General features: G+C 41.4%; 2 protein-coding genes across 8 annotated transcripts in view; both read left to right on the top strand.

Moving 5' to 3' along the window:
- Positions 1 to 6,018, top strand: part of ercc8 (excision repair cross-complementation group 8) — a 34,357-nt gene extending 28,339 nt beyond the window's left edge. For 3 of the 5 annotated variants that reach the window (XM_054774070.1, XM_054774071.1, XM_054774073.1), the window contains 4 exons: positions 653 to 777; positions 1,919 to 2,116; positions 3,628 to 3,714; positions 5,234 to 6,002. In XM_054774070.1, the coding sequence (XP_054630045.1) occupies positions 653 to 777; positions 1,919 to 2,116; positions 3,628 to 3,714; positions 5,234 to 5,296 (473 nt within the window). In that variant the 3' untranslated portion in view covers positions 5,297 to 6,002. Of the gene's footprint in view, positions 1 to 652; positions 778 to 1,918; positions 2,117 to 3,627; positions 3,715 to 5,233 lie in introns of all 5 variants that reach the window. The other 2 variants (XM_054774069.1, XM_054774068.1) reach the window with 2 other exon arrangements.
- elovl7a (ELOVL fatty acid elongase 7a) lies at positions 5,243 to 12,648 on the top strand. 3 transcript variants are annotated; one of them, XM_054774076.1, is made up of 8 exons: positions 6,231 to 6,344; positions 7,662 to 7,752; positions 7,847 to 8,037; positions 8,232 to 8,312; positions 10,131 to 10,187; positions 10,261 to 10,366; positions 10,439 to 10,575; positions 11,487 to 12,648. In XM_054774076.1, the coding sequence occupies exons 2-8, from the start codon at positions 7,689 to 7,691 to the stop codon at positions 11,733 to 11,735; spliced, it is 885 nt and encodes a 294-aa protein (XP_054630051.1). In that variant the 5' UTR covers positions 6,231 to 6,344; positions 7,662 to 7,688; the 3' UTR covers positions 11,736 to 12,648. The 3 variants fall into 3 exon arrangements, with proteins under 3 accessions (XP_054630050.1, XP_054630049.1, XP_054630051.1); XM_054774075.1 differs by lacking the exon at positions 6,231 to 6,344 and adding an exon at positions 5,243 to 5,320 and having other exon boundaries at positions 10,261 to 10,575; XM_054774074.1 differs by having other exon boundaries at positions 6,227 to 6,344; positions 10,261 to 10,575.
- The last annotated feature ends 9,559 nt before the right edge of the window (positions 12,649 to 22,207 follow it).

The following is a 22,207-nucleotide window of genomic DNA, read 5'->3' as shown; positions in this document are numbered from 1 at the left end:
GCCTGTAAATCGATCGGTAAATTGAGAGCTTTGCCTTCCGGCTTAGCTCTATGTTCACCACAACAGTGGTTTTAGCATTCTGTTTTTTTATTTACTTATGTGCGTCACTTTGGGTAATTTAGTAAATTCTTTTAAATTATTTTAATTTAAAAATTTTTTTAAATTAAGATTTCTTTTTCAGCTTGTTTGGAAAATTTCATGATATAAATGTTTTTAAAAAACATGTTTTACATTTTTATTTTTGACACCATTAGATATTTAATAGCATTTAGTTTATTGTCATTTTTTTTTTTTTTTTGCATTACTTAGTTTGGGTCAGTTTAGTACGGGTAGGTTCTCCAAATTTTAGTATTTGAGTAAATTTGAGTATTTTTATTTATTTATAATTTTAATTAATATTAAGTGTCTTATATTTCTTTTCTTTTAATTTAATACAGTATATTGTATATTATTTATTTAGATTTTTTTTAAAAGATGGATGAGAATATTCCTTGTTTTTTTTTTTTGTTGTTGTTTTTTTTTGTCCTCATCGAATAATGAGGAACAAAACCCCAAATACAAATCAGAGGTATTTACTGGCTGATGATCACATATGGGCACTTATGCCAAAAGTATTATTGCCACATCTAATGTGTTTTCTGCCACTCCACAGTGAACACGGCCCACAATGGCAGGGTAAACGGCCTGTGCTTCACAAGCGACGGCCTGTACCTCCTCACGTCTGGGACCGATGACCGCATGCGTCTATGGAACAGCGCCACAGGGGAAAACACGCTGGTATGGCGTGTGTGTGTGTGTGTGTCCTTGCTTACCTTCGATAGTGGAGTATGCAAACTATCCATGCTTGCTTCACTTTATTGGCCTCCATTTGTATCACATGTTTATGTAGTTACCCTAGCACCGTTAATAAGCTATGTCTCAAGCCTGGGGAAACCATGCCATTGCCCTGAGCGCTTAACACAGCCTCCTGTTCTAATTTCCTGCTCCACCGCCTTGCGCTGCAGTTGCCATGGTGGGTTTTGTTCCACCTGACACAGTGTAACTTACAAGATAGGGGATCTTTTCTCATGGGAACACACAGACCCAAGCTGGCTCCTGGAGGTAGGTAGAGTTGTGGGGATTTCAAGGGCACAACTCAACAAGAAATATATTACCCTGTTCCAGAACATGTTTTAATAAACACATTTTTGTTTGCTGAGTTTGAGGACAGGGTTCTGTGAATGTTATTCCACACCAAACCCATCTAAGCATCCCTTTATGGACCTTGTTTGGTGCGTTGTGGCCGTCCGCCCAAATGTTCCCACAAGGTGGGAGTCATACAGTTATCCACTAGTGGAAACTAAGAGGTCTAGCCCAACCCCTGATACATTTATAGTGCAGTACTTCATATTATACATTACAGTTCAGAATGTATTTTGTGTGAGCTTTTCTACTCCTGAACACTCCACACAAAAGGGTAAAAATGAGTCCAAACATACATCACTACTGTGTTGCCTATGGTAGCCCTTTTATTAAACCCCATAAGTGACACTGACTTGAAGTTTCTCATACAGCTTATTGCGCTCTACAAAACCACCTCTTGTGACTTGAGAGTCTTTAGCTGAATCACCACGAAATTTGGTACACACCTTTAGGAGACTTTGAGCAAGATAGGTTGGAAAAAAAAATCAAGAAAAACGCCTTTGCAGGGGCGGGACTTCGCAACTAATTGTCCATGAATCATTGATCGTTTGTCTAATCATTATACAACTTTAAGGGTATCTGTTTTACATGTGTGCTAGCATGTCTTCCAAAGCATTTTGACCACAACCCATAAGGGGCGCCACGAATGTCATTTACGCTTAAGTGGAAAAAATGATCTCATAGAAACATATGTTATAGGCCTACAGACAAACCCTGTGCACCTTCACCCTCTCAGGTGAACTACGGGAAGGTCAGCAACCAGAGCAGTAAGAGGCGTCAGCTCACGGTGTCCCAAGGCTGCAGTCCTGAGTTTGCGTTCGTGCCCTGCGGCACCTCGGTCGCCGTGTACGCCCTCCACACGGGCGAGCTGGTCACCATGCTCAGGGGCCACTACAACCAGGTGGACTGCTGCGAGTTCCACCCAGACTACCAGGTGAGAAAAGCAAGGGGTTGCAATGCCACTTTTGTCTTGTTTGCAAGAAAATGATGTCGATGTCACTATTTGATGGTCAGGTATCGTGTGGGAGCAACACACATATTTCACAACAAAAGGCAATACCATCCCACGCTGCCTTCGAAATCCGGTGTCATACTTGTGATTTGTTAGAACTAAGACGGTAAGAATGCAGTCAAGCAGCTTCTCACTCAAGTGGTGCTTCACTTAGCTTGCTTTACGTCCCCATTGTAGACTTTTTTTTCTTTTTTTTGACCTTTGACAAAGAAGTGATCATTTTATTGGTGTGGGTTATTCAGGTTAGGTTTTTATGCATATGATGGGTGTTAGGTATTTGTCAAATATGCCCCTAATAAATGTTGATGACCTCATCAAATTGAAATGAAATACAGTAAAATGAAATAAAGTGATAAATGATGCAAACGGAATCGATTCAAATGAACTAAAAATTAAAAATTTAAATAAAATAATAAAATTAAGTTTTTTTAAACCAATGTTATCACTCTAAATACATTAAAATAATACAATAATATTACTATTATTATTGTCATTATTATATTGTATATACATATGTTATATATTTTTATATATATATATATATATATATATATATATATATATATATATAATTTTGTGTATTATATATTTGTATTTTTTGGATTATGTAGTCTATTTTTATTTTTTGCTTTTTTCTCATCAGTCTTTTTTTTCTTCTTTTTTTCAGTTCCTGTAGATCGGGGGTGTCCAAAGTGTTGCCCAGGGGCCATTTGCAGCCCACAGCTTGTTTTGTACTGGTCCCGGCACATTGTTGAAATAATATTAAACAAAATAAAACAGCAAAAATGAGGACAAATTGAGCAAAAAGGCAACATGGAAAGAGAAAGAAGGTGAAATGTTGATACTAATAACTAATAATAAAACAAAGCTTTGTCTTTAAATATGTCAAAAGTTTGTTTTTTTTTTTAGCCTTTTTTACAAAAAAGCAAAATCATAAAAATATCAAAGTGCCCCCCCCCACCCCACCTTTGATTTTCAGTATGTGGCCCTCAGTGGAAAACGTTTGGACACCCCTGCTGTAAGTCTTGCACATATGGCGTTTTAACAATAAATCTGACTTGAAAAAAAACAAGAAAAATGTGAGTTAAAAAGCATAACGAAATTTGTTTATACGGGGAACTAACCCCGCATAAACTCTCTTGTTAATTCATCCACCCTCTTGCACATCATCTTTTATTATACAGCTTTATATGAAGACTTTTTTGGAGGCTACAGTTTTTCCAACCAAGTTTCCTTCACAATACATCGGCACTGGTGTCAGTTAATATTCAGATGCTTGTAACTAAATGTCATCTCCCCAACTTGTAATTGTCGTGGTTATGGTAGAGCGTCATAGCTAAAATGAGGTCACGTTTCAAGCGTGTCTACTGTTTCGTCTGGGTTCAATTTGATGACAACAGCGTCACAATAATGTGTCTGTTCACGTTGTACAGGAGCTGTACAGCGCAGGTAAAGATGGGAACATCCTGGCGTGGGTTCCAGTGCTGCGTGGCCCAGATGTGGAGGAGGAGTCAAATAAGGTGCCATGACTTTGTAAAGCTCTATTACACGGGATGAGTCATCTCTTTGCATGCACCACGAAGTGTCCTTTTGCCTTTTTGTGATGTAATGACTTCGCACAAAGAATGTCAAAGATGAGGGCTGCACTTCATGTACCGTGATTACACACAAGTTTCTACATTGCAAGTGGCTGTTTTCCAATTTAACGACAAGCCCTACCAGGCTTTGCAGAGCTTCACCACCAGTTTCGCTGTGGATAAGGTGACATTGTAGTTCGCTTTCAGTGCTCAGCATATACTGTACCTATATAATCACTACATCAGGTTGCCCATGTATTTGGTTATCATTTTTACCAACAAAATGATAGATCACTCCTTTGAAAATGAGACAAGAAGATACTTTCTAAACACCACAGTCTGTTCTTTGATGCAGACACTAGTTTTCCAATAGGCTATAATGGAAAGTAAATTAATCTGTTCCAAGGTCAAACTGTGCCCATCATAAATCTTTATTAACTACACAGGTAACGTTTCAAATGACATTTTAACATTCCTAAATGTAGATGTAAACTACTAAAACTAAATCAAAGTCAAAAAGGAGAACTACTCACTCTTTGAAGCTTCTCTGGTTGTTTTCATGCTAGTTACATTAGCATCCGCTTGGTCCAATGAATGTGTGTGTGTACAGGTATATGTCATTAATATATTTTTATTAATTGTTTTGCTCATGTTGTACTGAGCAGTCATACCTTTCCTTTGGTCTCTGTATGTTACGTTCCTGTTTGTTTTTTTGTTTTTTTTGCCATCACCGTTAGACCTACAGGTTGGCTTTAAAAAACAAAAAAAGCCAAAGAAAATCCAAATTGCATGTATTTAATTAATATTTAATTTTGTCCAACTGTCCCCATCATAAAACCTTTATTAACTGCACAGGTAATGTTTCAAATTACATCTAGAAATCTAAACAGAAGTCAACCACTAAAAGTAAGTACAAGTCAAATAAAGTAAAACTACTCACCCTTTAAAAACCAGGCAAACGTCTGTGGTCGGACTGCAAATGGCCGCCCCCCAGGCCACACTTTGGACAGCCCTGGTATTGCTCTTACTGTTACTGAGCATCCAGACCCTTTCATGTGTAGCAGCAGATACATTTCGAGTCACATTTTTTTGCCATCACAGGTACGCCTACTGTATGTGTTGGCTTTAAAACAAACCGCACACACAAAAAGCTAAAGAAAAAGCAAAACTTGTGGCGTTAATGCTTTACACGCTCACTAAGCTGAAGTCTCACGCAACAGTGATGGGTTGACGTCCCTGACTGATTTGATTGTAGAGCATAAATTGTTGCTATCAGAAGTATCAATATTTCAGGGTCGATCCACACAGAGCTGCTTTTGAGGCATTTGATGTAACCATTGACCAAGAATTAAGAATCCACCCAAAGTAAATGGTTATGAACGTTCATGATGAACATGCATGGTTATTATTATTAAAAGATGACTTTCCTTGATGTGATATTGAGCTTTGTGTCATTTTACAGGATGCTCCCGGACACTCGTCCGTCAATCCTGCCTTTCAGGACACGTGGAGTGATGAAGACTGAGGATGGCCTTTTCAAGTTTCACCTGTGAGAAAGGAGACTCTCATGCACATCATTCCACATGGACATTTCCACTAAGTTTCATTGAAATTGGAATACCTATCCCGTACACGCCTTTTGTGATGCGGTGATGCTGACACAAGCATATTTCAGGGATTACATGAGTTGGAAGTGACATTTTAGTGTTTGGACAATGAGAGTGCTGTTATGTACGTATGCATATGTGACTGTCAGAGTCTTTTATTATGTGTTTTTTCTTGCGTGCTACCCGTAATCCTCAAAACGGGGAGTGACCTTGCATTGAAAAACATACATTGGGCTCATTGTCAGTATGGTACACATCTGCATGTGTGTTTATGTTGATGGGTCCTATATGTTGAAACTTGCAACTTGAGGAGTGATACTGAAGCACCTCCCGTATGGCCCTTTTTAACATATTGCCTTTTGTAACCATGTCAGAAGTGGCCAAAGTGAGGTTTCACTCTCATTTTTTTTTACCTTTTATCACTGAAATTAAGTTGCTGGTAATCATAAAAGTTGTGGAAACAGCACACTTATGTCATTCTATGTGTTGTATAAATACAATCAAGAGCCTCTTGAATATGTGTATGTCAGTTTGCTTAAATGACTGAAATGAACTTATATAGTTATCGTTAGTTTGACAAAATTTTGTAAAAATAGCCTTTCAGTGTCACTAGCCAAGTTATGGAAAGGTACATGTAGTACATGTTGTACTACTGATGTTGAATATTTTCAGTAGTAGTCATTATGATTTACAGAATGATACAATGTGACGTCTTCATGTGAGGCATTGCTCAAGAATGACTGCACTTTAATGGTGACCACAAGTGGGCCAATCAGCGACCGAGTATGAGTCTTACACTCCGCCCTTTCTCACACCACCATATAAATACCGAGAGGCGCGCTCATCATTAACGTATGAACGGAGTTGTTAACCCACCTGTGTGGCCGGCCTTTTTTTTTTTAATTTAAAACCAGAGTTCGACCGCAAAAGGGATCGTCTTCGAGTGGCAACACGGCAGAATTTCAGGTAATGTGACAATTTCTGGCTTTGAAGTGTGAATTTAAAACATGAGAGGTGGAATTTGTCGACTGCATCTTGTGCTAAAAGTGTGAGCTGCTAAACTTGTTTTTCATCCCTTGCGTCACCTGCTGCTCGTCATCGGATCACAGCAACACCTTTTGGTTTTAAAATTGATGTGTTCTTTGCACTATTTAATGGCATATTTTAGCAGTCCGTTACGTTAAAAGTAATTTTTTAAAATGTGCTCAAAGACTCTTAATCCACTGCTAATGCAAATTTTGTCTGGTGCTTTGCTAATAGGTCAGGAAAAGCAGCCGTAGTGGACAATCTTGTATTAAAATGTTACATCCGCTCGTAAATACCTGCCCTGAAGTAGAAAGTACCTTCCCGTTTACACACACTTTCAACAATTAATTACGGTACTACACGAGCTTTTATTTTTTTGGTATATCCCCTCCTACTTCTGCTTTAATGGGCACTGCTGTGATTTTTTTTTTTTTTTTTTTTTAAATCTTAAAGTTACCTACTTCCGCTTACTGATCTGTTCCATACAACCGGTCGAACTAGTTTCATCTGACTTGGGCACAGTTCAGTCTACTAGATGGCTAACCATAAACGTTGCTGACATGGCAATGAATTTACTCTCAGTTGTAAGTAAATGAGCTTTGTGGAGGAGGTAGCATGCAATATTGCATAATTTCCAGCTCCCTTGAAGGCTAAAAATGTTATGTTTAGCAGTTGGCAAATTAGATTTTTGTTCAATTTACAGGTTGTTTTAGTCAAATTTCCTTAAGATTACATAATTGCTGCTTCTGGCAGGAGCATTTCACTTTTTTTTTTTTTTCATAGTTTTTCAGTAAATTTACTTTTACAGATAAAAAAAATGCTAATGAGGCATAGATAATTGTTGCCTATGTGGTCATGCTCTTGCATCTATTAGTTACTGTGGAGAGAGGAATAGTTTTTAAAATTTGGGGGGTATTTATAATTGGACGTTTAAGCATTGCTTGTTTATCCATTTTAAAACAAACATTGTTGGTTGTGAGACTGCCACTCATTGTACTGCTGGTACACTCTTGGCTTTGTGTGACCTGAATGACTGTTTTGCAACACCACAGTCCAGCCTTCTTTTTTTTTTTTTTTTTTTTTTTTTAGTAGTTTTTAATGCTTTTCATGACTTGAGTTGACTTTTATTCGGGTTGAGCCTGTAATGACACTCGGCTTGATGAAATCGAATTGTATCACTTGCACTATTTGAATTGGTTAAATGTCTATTATTGCATATAGCGCGTATCCAAACGGAGTTCTTGCTTTGCCTCTTAGGTGAACTTGTCAGAATCCTGTCTGAAAATGGAATTGAATGATATAAAGTCTTCAGCTGCACTCATATATGACGGCTTCATCCAAAATGCAGGTTGGTATTTTTGTTTGTTGTTGTTTTAATTCCTAATTTATGAGAAGTCTGTGCATTATGTCAAAACTGACCGTATTTATCGCCCTTGTTCCAGACTCTCGGACAGGCAACTGGCTGCTGATGTCGTCCCCTGTCCCCCAGACGGTCATCATCACGATGTACATTTACTTTGTCACGTCGCTGGGGCCCCGCATCATGGAGAACCGCAAAGCCTTTGACCTGAAGGGAGTTCTGGTGGTTTATAACTTCAGCGTGGTGGTGCTGTCTCTGTACATGTGCTATGAGGTGGGTGTGCCGAGTGATGCTGTGCGGCCTTCCACACAATGAGATGTTAAACATGCGCCCTAGCAAGTGTTTCATGTGTCACGATGACTGACTTATTTGCTTGTATTGTGCAATATTCATAGCCAAGTAGCATTTTCTTGTTTGACTGTAATCCTGTGTGCCTATTTGTCACTAACTGGAATGTGTCTTTCTAGTTTGTCATGTCTGGATGGGGAACGGGATACTCCTTTCACTGTGACCTGGTCGACTATTCGGATTCGCCACAAGCTATGAGGGTAAATACACAAGTACAATTCATTAGGTAGACCTGGACACTCTAATGACATTCAGTACAAGAGCTGTGGGGGGGCTTTAGTGATGTCGTCTAACCTGCATGGGTGTCCATGGCGCATGTTATAGCTGTAGCAATACTTGTCTCACGATATCGCAGACAATACACAACACTATACACCTAATTTTCTGAAAACTTTTAGAGACAATGATTATTTTATTTTTTTCCCCATCTTCCATTGACTTTGATTGCTGGACGAAATGACTCAAAAGATGTGCTGAGATAATTACTTTAATTTATTGAAACAGTGCAAATTGTGGCTTAAAAGCCTTTTTGAAAAGTACAAAAAAAAAAAAAGTGCAGCATAATGAAAATTGTGCCTGAAGCCTGTGTTTCATCACTGAATAAGGTGTCAAACTTTTTAATAAGCAAATAAAGCAAGCTGTGGACTCTGAAATCTTCTGTAACCTTGGCGAAGTAGATAGATAACCTTTGGAAACGGTCACCAAAGCCATCCAGCATTGCTTGTTTTGGATCACGTTGTAGCTTCTTCTCCGCTAGCATTGCCTTGTCCCGGTGGTGATGTTTGAGGTGGGCTCCAAGTATTTTACGTTCAAACGACACAGCTTGCAAACTGGTGTACTTCCGTCTAGAGTGTCGCCCTCCTTATTAAAGCCAAAGTGCTCCCACACATCTGATTTTGTAAGCACTGATCAGCGTCTGGTAACTTGCTGGAAATGCTCGATGGCGACAGTAGCGGCTGGCTGACCTACTCACTCTTCTAGGGGGAACACGGGTTTGGATGGGACTTAATACACATATAAAACAAACTGTTGAATCTAATGCATCGATACTTGCGGCTGAAATTTGAAGGCTTCTTTTTAGAAACAAAATATTGGTAGATATGTCTATCTCAAGAGAAATCAAATCAACCAGCCCTAGTGCACATTGTGCGAGAGTAAAAACAAACCATGAAAAGCACAACAAATGTTTAGAAAAACACATGAATTTTCTTCTGTTACAAACAAGACGGAGCCACCTGTGGGTGATTTTTAGTTGGGAGGTACCCACAGTGAGTCGCTGCTTGTTGAAGCACAATATGTATTTTCATGTCAGTTTGTTGCTAGTTGCTTTTTTGTGGGGGAAAAAGATTATCTACACAGTTCTGAATATCGCCAAATGTGCAACATCGAACTTTCCTGCTTCATCTTTATTTTTTGGCAGACCAGGTGCGTATAAGGTGTTTAGAAAGCATACCGCTACCCGCTGTACGGAGTTGTAATGACAAGCTATATTGACACATTGGCCAATTATGTTTGAGGGAGGTGAACGGGTGGCCCCAAATCTACGTGGCTGTCTAAATGTATTTGGGACGGCCCACCTCAAACTGTATGTTGTTTAAAGTGGGGGGAAACCCTGGAATGTATCAATATATAACAGTTGCTTTAGTTGTAGCGTTTCTATTGCTTTGGTTACATGAGAGGCTATAAAAAGCCTTCAGCTCAATGACAAAAGTTAAATTTAATACCACTCCTGTAGTGTCAATCAAAACTAATCGTCTGTGTGAAGGCAGACTTTTTGATACAGCTCTTCTTGTATTGGATGTCATTACTGTGCAGGTGTGCCTGATATAATACAGTGCATGTGTGAAGTGGATTATAAATTCTATTAAACATGTCCTGACAGAACTATTTTTTAAACTGTAGAAGTGTTCCAGTGTTACTAATTTTGCATATTTTGTAGCTGTTTTTGTAAATAAACATTGTTGCATTATGGTGTGTATTGTTGCCTTAGTCATGCATTGTGCCTTTGTGTCCTCTAGATGGCGTCAACGTGCTGGCTTTACTATTTCTCAAAGTTCATAGAGATGTTGGACACAGTAAGTGACGACGACGATGATGATGATTGTGTCATTGTGTTCACTCAGAATCTAAAATTGTCTTCCTTTTTAGATTTTCTTTGTGTTAAGGAAGAAAAACAACCAGGTGACATTTCTTCATGTGTACCATCACTCCATCATGCCTTTCACCTGGTGGTTTGGTGTGCGCTTTGCTCCAGGTACAACAATCTGCCTCCTTGTACTGTTTGTTTGCGTTGATGCAGCTTTTAACGATCCTTTTATTTGGTCAGGTGGTCTGGGGACATTCCATGCCCTGCTCAACTCTGTCGTCCATGTAGTCATGTACTGCTACTATGGCCTGACCGCCATGGGCCCAAAGTACCAGAAGTACCTGTGGTGGAAGAAGTACCTCACCACCATTCAGCTGGTATGTCACTTCCCCCCCCCTCCTTCGTGTGTTTGATACTTTGACTCTGGCACTCGTTTAGTGCAGCTCTGGTCCAGTTTCAAGTAGTGTGGCATGGTTGGGTTGTGGTAAGAAAGCGACCTCGAAAGCTCGATCCAAGCTGCAAATGCCTGAATCAAGATTATGGACAAAATTTGCCTTGATTTATTCATTTCATATAATGCAGTGTGGTAATGTTACATGTTTATTTCAAGAATAACCTTTTATACAGTTGCTTTTAACCAAATGGTTATTTAATGAAATAGAACAAACACCAACCTCAAACAACTCCTTGGTAAAGATTTGACTCATTTGCTAGCCAAAACAGCAGCACTTACCAAGCATGCAAGCCACTTAGATTTTCACTGGTTTTATTTTTAGTTTCTTCCACTGTGTTAAAGTTCATCTGTCATGTGGTCTCTCTTTAAAGATTAGCATTCCAGTGGAGTGTGACGTGGTCTCCCCATAATGTTGCGTGCATCAATGTTTATGTTCTAGGGAGCTATACAACTTAGTGTTTAAAAAAAAAAAAAGGGAAAAAAAAGCGACATCCCACAGGGGAATAGATGGGACGCAAAGGGGGTGTCCTAAAATTAGTTCTGCCTAGGTTCTTCTACAATCTACTTTTCTCATGATGATTTTAGTTTAGGTTTTAAAGGCCTTTTATTGGTAGTCTCAGCCACCGTGTCTTGCTTGTTGATGGCATGTCCTGTTTTAAAGGACCATTTTCTGAAGACATCCTCCTACAGTGCACTCAACTTCAAACTTTACTCCATATATTAGCGCTGTTTCACTCACTAGTCAGCACACTAAAGCTTCCTGTTTATGTTCTTGTAACCAATAAGAGAAGAGAGACTTGGAAGCCTTAACTGTTTCTATCCCTGCCCTTCAAGATCCAGTTTGTGATGGTGACCACCCACATCTCCCAGTATTTCTTTATGCGGGACTGCCCCTACCAGTTCCCCATCTTCATCTACATCATCGGCCTGTACGGCCTCATCTTCCTCTTCCTCTTCCTCAACTTCTGGTACCACGCCTACACCAAAGGCAAGAGGCTGCCCAAGGTCCTGCAGGCTCAGACGTGGGCCCACCACTCAAACGGCGTCATGAACGGGAATGCCAACCACGAGAAAGATGAGTGATGAGGGTCTTCAATTTGTACTTGTACAAGTTCGGTTTGGACTGCGTTTGGGTTGCTACTTGCAAAAAAAGACAATCTTTAAATTATGACCAAAGTTATATTTAAGCCGTGTTTTTTTTTTGTTGTTATATTTTTAAATGTGTTGATGCTAAATGTTTTTCTTCCTGAAAATTTCCAAAAATGCTCCTTTCATTCATGCTTAGTCCCTGCATGACAGACTACATGACCCTGAGCTGTGTAGCCTCCAAACTCAACCATTTTAGTAATTACTGGGATTTTTTTTTTTTTTATTGTAGTGGTGCACTAAAAAAAAAAAAATCAGGGTTCATTTCACAATTCCTGATCTCAGCTGCTTGGAGTTTTATTTCCTTTCTTGGAAAGGCCGTTAAATGGTCACACGCATGCAGAACAGGGTGCCTTTTTTTTTTTTTTTTTCTTGTCATTTCACACCTCCTATGGTTGGAGGCAGATGCTGATGGTTCAGGTTTCAGTCAAATGTTTGAAAGAAGCGACCAATGAAGCCTGTGGAGGGAGCCAAGGGGCGCTCATCTTGACCACAGTGGTTCTTTTAGGATCCAAAACTGTCATAGGAGCGTACACATCCTTAATGTGCTGGAAGCCCCTGCAGTGTCTTTTGGACGGAGGACTGGAGCATCTATTATGGTCTTAAAATGAAGCTATAAAAGTGAATGCAACACTGCTTTTTTTGCTGATGGAGGACGTTGGATTGTGTTCTGCGATGGATTGTAGGCAATAACGCAAGAGAAGAGGCTGATTAATCAAATGATGCATTTTCTGTTCAGTTATGCCATGTATTTTTTTCTCTTCCCCCCCCCCCAAGTCTGTGTTGAATTGTGTAACTAAAAGTTGTTTATCTTTTATATGTATTTATGTATAATAAATGATGCCATGTACTTGAGTTGTCTTAATAGCTTTACATTTTGGTGTCTTCAATATCAAAGTAGGCCCTGCATCCTTCAAGTTTTATATCTGCGGCACAGGCCCACGCCACCCCCTGTGACGTCACTAAAGTATATTTAAAAAATTAAAACTAGTTTCTCATTTACCCTGGGTGTTTTCATTGCCCCTGGGTGCACATATTTGTCCCTTATGGTGTACTTTGATGACTTAATGCCTTTTTTCTTTTCATTAGCTTTTATTTCTGGTTCATGGACCATGTTGCGGCCCGCACGGTGGTCTAGTGGTTAGCATGTTGGCCAACACAGGAACAGCGTGGGTTTGATTCTCCCCTTGGGCATTTCTGGAGTTTGCATGTTCTCCCTGTGTGTGTGGGTTTTCTCCGCGTACTCCGGTATTCCATGTTAGGTTAATTGGCGACTCTAAATTGTCCATAGGTATGAATGTGAGTGTGAATGGTTGTTTATATGTGCCCTGTGATTGGCTGGCGACCAGTCCAGGGTGTACCCCACCTGTTGCCCGAAGTCAGCTGGGATAGGTACCCTCATAGGATACCCCCATGACCCTAATGAGGATGAAGCGGTATAGAAAATGGATGAATGGATGGACCATGTTGCTCACGGAGAAGTGGTCTATGATCACAGTTTTTAAATTGTATTAAAAGACAATTTAAAAAGACAATCTACATAATTGGTTACACCGCTGAGCCCAGAGCCCATTCTGGGATGGAGCCCAGAATGAAAGTACACAGCATGTATAGCAGGGGCTGCACCCCACTAGACTGTGAAACTTAAGCTTGTGTGCCTGGAAAGCAAACGTTAAGCTAGTGTGAGTGAGAACAATGCCTTTGTCTCCCAGGGATTTTCCATGAGTCATATCTTAAGTGTTCCCCAAGTGATTGTGTGTGTCCTGAAGGACCCTAAGGGAAGTTATTAGACTGACAATGCACTGAGCTAATAAGGCTAATGTATGATATCTAACAACGTCAAGCTTGCATTGATGAGTAACATCTTTGTTTACACTGCTGTCACATTGCCAAATACCTAGCTAGTAAACCAGTAAAACAGTCCAAAACGCATCTCGGACAACATTTAAAGACTTGTTTTCTATCGACGTGTGCAACATATTTTTGGGGCTGTATGAACTTTATAGGGTCTGGTTGAAGAGACCATTTATAAACCTACCAAGCTTACACAAGTGATGATGCAGTCTACAGCTGGACAGTACGTCGTGTGTCTCAACCATTTTCTTTATCCAGGAAGTAGAGCACGCTGACCTGTCTAGTGGACACGACTCGTATCTTCCTTCAGTGCACATAATGAGGCTGCTGTCATCCCAAAGACACGTAGTCACTGTGCAGTCTGACAGCACAGCTGTTTCAGGAGCGTATCAAAGGCGTTTATAAAATTACAGTGTGGTGCATAAACACATGAGGAAGAGGTGGTAATGAGTGGCTCTCTTACCACTCCAATGCTAGCGTCTGTGTGGTGGGGGGGGGCTGTCATTGTCGGGTTTATTGTAGGTGTGAAGACGACTAGCAACTGGGAGGGTGGTGTTTTTTTTGTTTTTTTTTAAATGTGCCGACAAGACAAATTATACTTGCAAAGTCTAGATGTGACACAACTAAAAGGGGTCCTTTTAAGGAAGGGGTGGGCAAACTTTTTCAGGGGCCGTCACGGTGCAATGAAACGGAAACAACACATCCACAGCAAGTTAACGCAGCACATAAATCAACAACTAAGCGCTAAACAGAACACGTAACTTAAAACTGTTATGACCAAACGCCCGCAAGGCATGCTGGGTAGCCCGGCTGCAACAATATGAACATTGGCTATCGAGAATGTTAACTCCTCCTCGTTTACTTCTGACGACCTCAGCATATTTTGCAATCTAGCAAAAAATCCGACAAACACGGGAAAATGTTGGGAGAAAGAGTACCACGAGCTGCCCAGTATGCCTTGCGGCAGGAATATATGGGTGTTTTTTTTGGCATGGGTACTGCGTGTAGATATTTGTATGCCCACAAGGTGCAGTAGTCGTGTGTGTTGACGTGTTGTGTTGCTGTTTTCTACAAGCTACAGATTGCGTCTGACTATTTTGGCGACTCAGGCGTGCCACAATAGCACTGCAAGTCATGTTGCCGGCTACCGGCCCCCGGGCCGCAGTTTGCCCACCCCTGTTTTAAGGCATAGAGCTAAAACTGTGAAGTTAAAGCTCCGAATGTGAATACTTTGCCCTTTTCCACTGCCTGTGACAATAGCATCACGATGCTTCCACACATGAGGGCTTCCATCTTACAGAGTGTGCTATTTCTCAGGTACCAGTCACGACCACCATTCCCTTTTGATTTTAGTAGAAGTGAGACGTGACTTGGACACCAGTGAGGGGGAAAAAACAGATGTACTAAACCTTTAGTCATAACATCATAGAAACATGGAGCGCTTTAATACCTTTTTAATATGAGCTATGAGTCACATTGCTTTGATACATGTTCATTGTAATAGTCTTACTAGTAAACCTTAGGCCAAACCTTAAACCTAATTGCTAAACCCCAACTTAATAACATCATAACACCCTACTCCTATACCTCCTACTTGTATAACTCCTAAACCCCTAACCCAACTATTACTTAACCCAACCCTGACCCTTTATGCTAAATGGTCAGACATTTCTGTGTGGAGTTTGCATGTTCTCCCCATGCAGGCGTGGGTTCCATCTGGGTACTCCGGCTTCCTCCCACATTCCAAGAATATGCATGCTAGGTTAATTGGAATGGAAAATGGATGGAAGAGCAACAGCTCCTATTTTGTGTGTGTGTGTGTGTGTGTGTGTGTGTGTGTGTGTGTGTGTGTGTGTGTGTGCGTGCCACGTGCACAGCCTGCACTGGGGGCTATTTGTCACTTTGCTTTAACTCTGCAGAGCAGCAGTCTTCACACCTCTCCACCGTGTGGAACATCTCTCCTCATTTTTGTCATGGCGTCTGTCAGTAGCTTGGCTGGTGTCATCGGCGTGATTTTTTTTTTTTTTCCCCTCCTTGTTCTTATCTCCCATGCAGCAACGTGGACACTGTCTTGTGGTCCATGATGTTGAATGGTCTAGCTAGGGCTGAACTTACCTGCATTCATTTTAGAGTATTTGTTCCCCCCTGCGGGTTTACAAAACGCACCCTTCCTCATGCTCGAATAAGTGTTGTTGCTGTTTACTCGGTGGACGTTATTGTGATGCAAGCAGTCAAGAGGGGAGCGCAGGCCTTTGCATAGCATTAGCATAACCTTTCCACTCCCATGAGTTTATGAGCCTTGCAGCCAGCCTGCTTGCTTTGCTGATTCCATGTCTGCATTCCTGTTTGCCTCACTTCCCAGAGGACACCGTCTCCTGACAGGACTTGTATTCCTACCAGGAAGCACAGCGCACCACTGGGATAGCCTTGGTGCCGTTACACCTACAAGAAAGGTTCTGTTTCCGGTCGTACTGCTAAGATAAGTCAACCGCGTCAAGCATCCAGCTGCATGTTCAAGCAACGTGCGTGGGCGGCATGATGCTTGAACCTGCCACACCCTCTAGACCAGGGGTGTCCAAACTTTTTCCAGTGAGGGCCACATCCTGAAAAATGAAAGGATGCAAGGGCCACTTTGATAGTTTGTAAACCAACACATAGAGATATGCTAAGAAGCTAAATATATGCTCAAGAAAAACTGCATTTCAGTAGTAGTAGTAGTAGTACTTTATTAATCCCACAGCAGGGAAATTCACTTGTTACAGCAGCAAGCAAGATACACAAGTAAAGAATGCATAGTGACATAGTGAATACAAAATGGTTCAGGTGTTGTAGAGCCTGACAGCGGTCGGTATGAAGGACCTGCGGAACCTCTCCTTCTTACACCGTGGGTGTAACAGTCTGGTGCTGAAGGAGCTGCTAAGGGAACCCACAGTGTCATGTAGCGGGTGAGAGGTGTTGTCCATGATGGATGTCAGCTTAGTCAACATCCTTCTCTCCCCCACTTCCTCCACGGAGTCCAGAGGACCGTCCAGGACAGAGCTCGCTCTCCTGATCAGCCTATTGATCCTGCTCCTGTCCCTGTCCGTGCTGCCCCCTCTCCAGCAGCCCACAGCATAGAAGATGGCTGAGGCCACCACAGAGTCATAAAAGGTCCGTAAGAGAGTCCTGCACACACCAAAGGACCTCAGTCTCCTCAGCAGGTGGAGGCGACTCTGGCCCTTCTTGTAGAGGGCGTGGGTGTTGACGGACCAGTCCAGCTTGTTGTTAAGGTGAACACCCAGGAATTTGTAGCTGTCTACCAACTCTATGTCCGCTCCCTGGATGTTCACCGGTGTGAAGTGAGATGTTTTCCTCTGGAAGTTAATGATCATCTCCTTTGTCTTGCTGGTGTTGAGCTGCAGCTGGTTAAGCTCACTCCAGCTGACAAAGTCCCTTTCACCTTTTGTACTACGTATAGGTGAAATGCTACTAAAAATACAGTTTTTCCATGAGTTTATTCTTGTAAAATTGCAACTTTTGTTCTTCGTTCGATTATGACTTTTTCTTAATATTTTGACTTTATTTCTGTAAAATAAAATAAAAAAATCTGTTTTTTTCCATTTGTTTTTTTTTAAATTTCCAAACTATTTCATTTCATAACAATAAAACTCTCTTGAATCTTGAATCTTTCAGCTTCCCTCTTGTAAATTTTCTTCTGGTAATTATTAATTAGTTATATCTTTTTTAAAAAAATGATGTATTTTTTTTCTTTATTTCAACATTCTTACTAAAATGATATTTTTCCTCATTTTACAAGTTTATTCTCATAAAATTGCAACTTTTTTCTCATTAGAAAAATATTTCTTTCTCCTAATATTTTGACTTTACTCTGGTAAAATTTCTGCTGTTTTCCATTTCTGCTGTTGATTTTTTTTCCCCCCAAATATCTCAACTTTCTTCCTGTACATTTTCTTCTCCTATTATTTAGACTTTATTCCCATGTGATAAATTCTCCCCCAACCTGAGTTTGCAAAAATTACAACTTTATTCATTGCTTTTTTCTTTCATATTTCAACTTCATGCTACTAAAATGACATTTCTTGACATCCTCATACTATTTTATTCTTGAGAAATGATGGCTTTTTTTCCTTGCTAGATTACAACTCTTCTCTTAAATTAATACTTTGACTTTCCCATTTTTGCTGCTGGTGTTTTTTTTTTTTGGTTGTAGTTTTCCTGTTAAATGACATTTTTAGACTGTGCCGCGGGCCACAAATGGCCCCCGGGCCGCACTTTGGACACCCCTGCTCTAGGCTGTTAAAATGGCAAACTTTGGGTTGACAGAGCCATGCCCTGCACAGCAGAGAAAGGACAGGGACATACGGCAGGCATACCTTTTGATGCCAGCAGTTACTAGGCAATAGTATTAAGTATATCATACTACATTTTTGGCCAGTCAAAGCCCACTAAAAATGTGCAAACACCAAGCATATGCTTTACCCTTCCGCTTCCCAACACTTGGAAGAAAAAAAAAGTCAAAGAGAAATAGAAAATATAAAAAAAAAAAACAGCAGTGTGACGATTATGACACAAAATAAGTAAGATGTCTTTTTGCAATTGCAATTAAAAATCTCATTTCTCAGCTGCGTCTCTACGCCAGCGCGTGTGACAGGAAGGCATCTCTCACTCACTCGGGGAAAATTCGTTTGGCGCCACCTGTTGGCTTGCATGTATAAATCTCCAGACCTCAAATTGGACGACCTGACCGCTATAAAATATCAATACGGTACTTACTTTCAAATGATGGTAACGAGTAATGGCAGTAACTATTTTCCCCATCACCGGGGCATTCTATATGCTAGAGTCATGAGTCATGCTTGAGTCATTATCCTAATGAACAGTATTCTTATGCTAATATTTCCAAGTACGTTTTTACTTCAAAGAGCATCTGATGGTCACAGCGAGCGCCTCGGGCTCAACATGTTCTAGTTCTGTAAAAAAAAGGAGGCTAATTTGATATGATGACTAGCGATGTGTGTGACATGTTTACATAGGTGTTTGCTGTCAGTGTTATCTCATCGGGACGTGGAAACTGAAATGCTAGCACATGACTATCCTGAGGTGCGTTAAAAGCTTTCACGTCATTCGTTTGACTGGCAATGATTTTAGCGCCGGGAACGAGAGTGGAGCTTTATTTCTGGAGCGTTCTTCTCCGAGGTCTAGAATGAACTAGTACGGAGTTTTTTTGTGAACCCCCAACTTTATTAAGCCCTAAGGGGAAATTGCTTTTACTGATTTTTGCTTCTTTATTACCGAACAAGCTATCTGCACACTTAACTTTACTTACTGCGTGCGTGCGTGTGTGAGTGGGAGAAGCGCCTGAGTAAATATGTCAGGGGACGTTTCCATACTGTAGTAGCTGTGCAAAGGTTTAACTGTCTCATTTGGTCCGCTCCACATAAAACCGTATCGCTGTTGTCATTTCCCTCCCACTGAAGGCAAACAGTGTCTAACATCCTTTCTGGGAATTTCAGCAGCATCTGTGCCAGTCTGGAAAATGCACACTTTTCCACCCAACGTCTCCACATGCGGCATTACGTCTTGGAAGGATGTCCAATGGGATTATTGCGCAGGCTGGCATATAGGCTAACGCCGCCAGGGCAGGGCTGGTTTTCCACTGAGAGCCGCATATGGAAAAATTGAAGCATACGGGGGCAGCTTATTTTTCACCTTTTGTTTATTTAAGGGGGACCTGTTCTGCATTTCCAACTTTTCAGACTTACACTCCTGATCGAAATGTTAAGACCAGTTGAAAAATGGCAAAAATGTACATTTTGCAATGTTTGCTCTTTAAGGAGGTTCTAAGTAGAGTTTCAAAATGCTAAAAGAAGACACTTTTTATTGCGAAGAAGCATTAAAGTGAAATAGGCTGTTCATTAGCTGATGTGGCAAAATCTGGATTCAGTGTGGATTCAGTGTCATTTTCTGTCAGGTATTCACACTGTCATGTTCTCTTGATGGCAAAGGCAATAAAGTTTTCTCTCTTTGAACACGATTGGATTGTTGGGCTGCATAAGCACAGCCTCTCGAAGCGTGTCATTGATGCCGAGGTTGGACGCACAAAGGCGGTCATTTGAAACTTCTTCAAAGATCCTGAGGGTTATGGAACAGAAAAATCAAGTGGTAGAACCCAAAAAATGTCACCGGCTCTGAGCCGGAGCATCTGATTGGCTGTCCAGTCAAGACACGGGACCATCCTCGGCCCAATTGAAGGTTGTTACTGGTGCCGAGCACAGTACCGTAACCATCATACAGCATCTGCAAGAGAACGATTTTAAGAACAAAAAAATGTCTTCAAAGGCCTCGTCTCTTTCAACGCCACAAAATTGCCTGTTGAATTTGCACGAGAGCACCAAACATGGGATGTTTTCCACACGGCACGGTGGAGGGGGCGCCATCGTGATCTGGGCTGCTTTTTCCTTCAGTGGAACAATGGAGCGTCAGCTTGTGCAGGGGCGTCAAACGGCAGCTGGCTATGTGGAAATGCAGTTCACAATGCCCGCCTGACAAAGGACTTCTCCAGAGGAATAACCTCACTCTTTTGGACCATCCTGCGTGTTCCCCTGATGGCAAGGGAAGTTTACAAAAATGAACATCAGTTCCAGACAGTGGTTGTCCTCCGTGAAGCCATCGTCACCACCTGGAGCAACATTCCCACTAGCCTCCTGGAAACACGGAACATTTCTATTTTAGGGGTTTTTTGGGGTTTCCTTTGAGATGTGGTCTTGAACTTTTAATCGGCTGATGAACACCCTATTTCACTTTAATGGTTGTTTGCAAAAAATTGCTTACTCATTTTTTTTTTTTTGCAGTGCTACTTAAAACCTCCTCAAGATCCAACAGCGCAAAATGTAACTTCTTGTCATTTTTCAACTGGTTTTCAAATTCTCCCTAAAAGTCTTCTCGAAAATGGCACCCAGATAGCGTTTCTGTTCAGATGTAAGAATTGTTTATCAAAATCGGACAAAGGCAGCTCGTGGGAGCTCAAGACCTACCTCACGGTCACCGAGGTCACAAAGCTCAATATTCAGTTTCCAATATCCAATTCTTCTTTGTTTGCTGATCACCGTTAGCACGTAACTTCTGAACAGTGGTGCAGGGTGGGTGTGAGGGACTGGAGCCAACCCTGCACCCTTGGCCAATCACAACAGCGTAGACGTGGTACATGTACAGTATGTCAGTACAAAATGGCAATAATAGGTGGAGTTTATTGTCCTTATTCACTTCTTCTTCCTGTCTGACCGCTAGGAATGTTAAAATCTAACATAAAACATTGACTGTAGAGTTAACAAAGGTTTCATAATAGTCCCACGTTTACCCAAGAACAGATGATTTAGATCTCCTTTCCAACAAATCAGTTCTTCTGTCCGCTATTGCCTCATGCCCGCTCCGCACCCTTTCTTCCATTCCGTGCACTCAGTCTCCTTCACCACAGACCGGTATGGGAATGTTTGCAGCACGAGGACGGGATGGATGCATGGAGGGAGGAAGGGGGGGCGGGGGCCCGTCCGTGGGTGGGCAGGCCATTGGCTGAGGGGCAGGAAACACTGTTGACGTCACCGACTGTGTGGCTGGCAGCTCACAGCAAAGAGTTCCCCCTCTTCTCTGCTTCCTACATCAGTAGGCAGCAGAGTGGTGATGCACGCTGCTTTGTTTTGGTTCTAGCTGACTGGGAGACACTGGACACACGTAAGTTTCCTTTTTTGTGGATAGTGGGATGTTTGCAATTCTGCATGAGGGATGGAAAGGTAGCAGCAGGATGAGGACACTGCAGCTGCAATGCTTCACGTTGACTAAAGAGCTCAAGGACTCACTCCACCTCCTCTACCCGAAATTTGTGTGACTTTCAGGGGTCACGCTCTAAATTGCGTCGCAGTCAGAGAGGCAGCGTCTGGGGGTCTTTTACAGGGGGTTGAACATCGTGGAAAGTTGGCATGTTGTGTGTAATGAACATGGGTGTGTTTGCACGTGTCACACTTCCCCTTGTTTAGCCACAGCTGTTCCAACTGGAGCTAGCGTTTCCATGCTTATCGAAGTGGTTGTAAAGTATACACACATATGCCGTCCATCGTGGTGAGCCTCACGTCCACTCATGCAAATAGACTTGCACTGCTGGTAGTGGTACACAAAGTCCATTGTTTCACCCGTGCAGCATCACCTGCCCATGAACTTGTGGCCTCTTCAGCATCTATTGTGCAGCAGGGATCACCACGGGTCAAGACTGGGTCAAGACTTCATAAGATGAGCCCGCTGCTCCATCAGCAATGCTTTGTTTGTCAAATGGTCGTAGCATGAAAAGTGACGATGCTTGAAAGTTGTGTTGTTGGTTTTTTTACGTACCTATCGGCTATTCACCTGGCCTGGAGGATCTTTGACTAGAAGTTTTGTAGTAGGTCTTAAAACAGCTTGTCCTTAGAAACAGCAGGGTGCTCCTGGCATATAGAGGATCTTTGACTCGTGTTTTTGTAGTAGACCCTTGTCATATAGAGGATCTTTGACTAGTGTTTTTGTAGTAG

The sequence above is a fragment of the Dunckerocampus dactyliophorus genome, chromosome 4 (genome assembly GCF_027744805.1).
Source record: "Dunckerocampus dactyliophorus isolate RoL2022-P2 chromosome 4, RoL_Ddac_1.1, whole genome shotgun sequence".
NCBI classification, from domain to species: domain Eukaryota; kingdom Metazoa; phylum Chordata; class Actinopteri; order Syngnathiformes; family Syngnathidae; genus Dunckerocampus; species Dunckerocampus dactyliophorus.
The sequence above is the reverse complement of the archived record's forward strand: the minus strand, read 5'-3'. Positions and strand labels throughout refer to the sequence as shown.

Bases quoted from the DNA above. Each gene is read 5' to 3' on its own strand.
- elovl7a (XM_054774075.1), top strand. From the start codon at position 7,689: ATGGAATTGAATGATATAAAGTCTTCAGCTGCACTCATATATGACGGC. The intron at 7,753-7,846 runs GTTGGTATTTTT...CCCTTGTTCCAG, and splicing joins CGGCTTCATCCAAAATGCAG to ACTCTCGGACAGGCAACTGG. The intron at 8,313-10,130 runs GTAAATACACAA...TGTGTCCTCTAG, and splicing joins ATTCGCCACAAGCTATGAGG to ATGGCGTCAACGTGCTGGCT.